The sequence below is a fragment of the Coptis chinensis genome, chromosome 6 (assembly GCF_015680905.1).
Source record: "Coptis chinensis isolate HL-2020 chromosome 6, ASM1568090v1, whole genome shotgun sequence".
NCBI classification, from domain to species: domain Eukaryota; kingdom Viridiplantae; phylum Streptophyta; class Magnoliopsida; order Ranunculales; family Ranunculaceae; genus Coptis; species Coptis chinensis.
In genome coordinates, this window is record NC_141461.1 from 14,103,390 (window position 1) to 14,104,426 (window position 1,037).

Here is a 1,037-nt window from a genome sequence, read left to right on the forward strand (position 1 = left end):
AAATGTGTTAGTTAGTAAACGACTAAACGTCATATCTACCATGGCACTAATCTGTTAAGCAATATACTAGGTGCAGATTCAGTATAGAGCTCACATCCACCAATTTAAAGGCGATCTCATACGCATGCTCGACTTGAAATCGAAGCAACAAAATATTACACCCTGAAGGATTTCAACAAAATACTAACTACTAAAGTAACCAACAAACAGATGTAAGAAAATTGCCACCAGCTGCAAATGTCTAACTAACCAAAAAATAGGAATTGATGAGTTCACTTATTCACATTCCCATCTCGACGCTGCTCTGAAGAGGGACATAGGCTCCAAGATAACAGTCAAGCTGGTCATGCAGAGCACCCTTGTCAATTTCTTCACGGTGATAGCTTTTACAGACGTAGTAAATAATACACTGCGCGGACAAGCCAATGAAGTTAAGAATCACTAAAACAACAACCAAGAATCCACCCATCAAACTCCTAAACACAAGCCCATAATCTATCTCACCAGGAATGACCAGTGACCTGAAAACACCCCCAATCGCTGCACATATCACTAAGTAGACAATCACAAGTGCAGTAGCTAGTCTTATATTCCCTTCCAATAATTCCTTACTTCTCTTCATTGCAGCCCATCCATAAACTGGTTCAAGAACCGAAACAACACTAGCAAGATGCCACATTGCTGTGACATATACATGGATTTCAAAGAGAAAGAAAAGGTCGAAAAATGATATGTATAAGACCGTCGAGTCATTTGCATCGAGAGACGAAATGAAAGCAATCAAACAAAATAGGAACACAGCATTGTATACGATCATGAGGAGGGAGGCAAATAGGAAAGTGATGAAGAGGCGTTTGAAAATGCGAGGAATGGTGGAGAGGGTAGAGATGAAAGAGACAGGTTTGGAAGTGTAGATAGATGCAAAAGTGAAGACGACCGCGGCGGTGGAGAGGAGGGAGAAGATGAAGAGAATGGCAATGTAGAAAAACTGGATGATGATGAATTCGAGCCATTGGTGAGGTTGGCTTGTAATTGGT

General features: G+C 40.9%; 1 protein-coding gene across 1 annotated transcript; it reads right to left on the reverse strand.

The window, feature by feature from the left end:
- Positions 1 to 280: 280 nt before the first annotated feature.
- LOC147491608 (uncharacterized) lies at positions 281 to 679 on the reverse strand. Its single transcript, XM_086567285.1, has one exon. The coding sequence runs from the start codon at positions 677 to 679 to the stop codon at positions 281 to 283; it is 399 nt and encodes a 132-aa protein (XP_086423411.1).
- Between the last annotated feature and the right edge of the window lie 358 nt (positions 680 to 1,037).

Excerpts from the sequence above, each read along its gene's own strand:
- LOC147491608 (XM_086567285.1), bottom strand. The coding sequence starts at position 679 with ATGTGGCATCTTGCTAGTGTTGTTTCGGTTCTTGAACCAGTTTATGGA.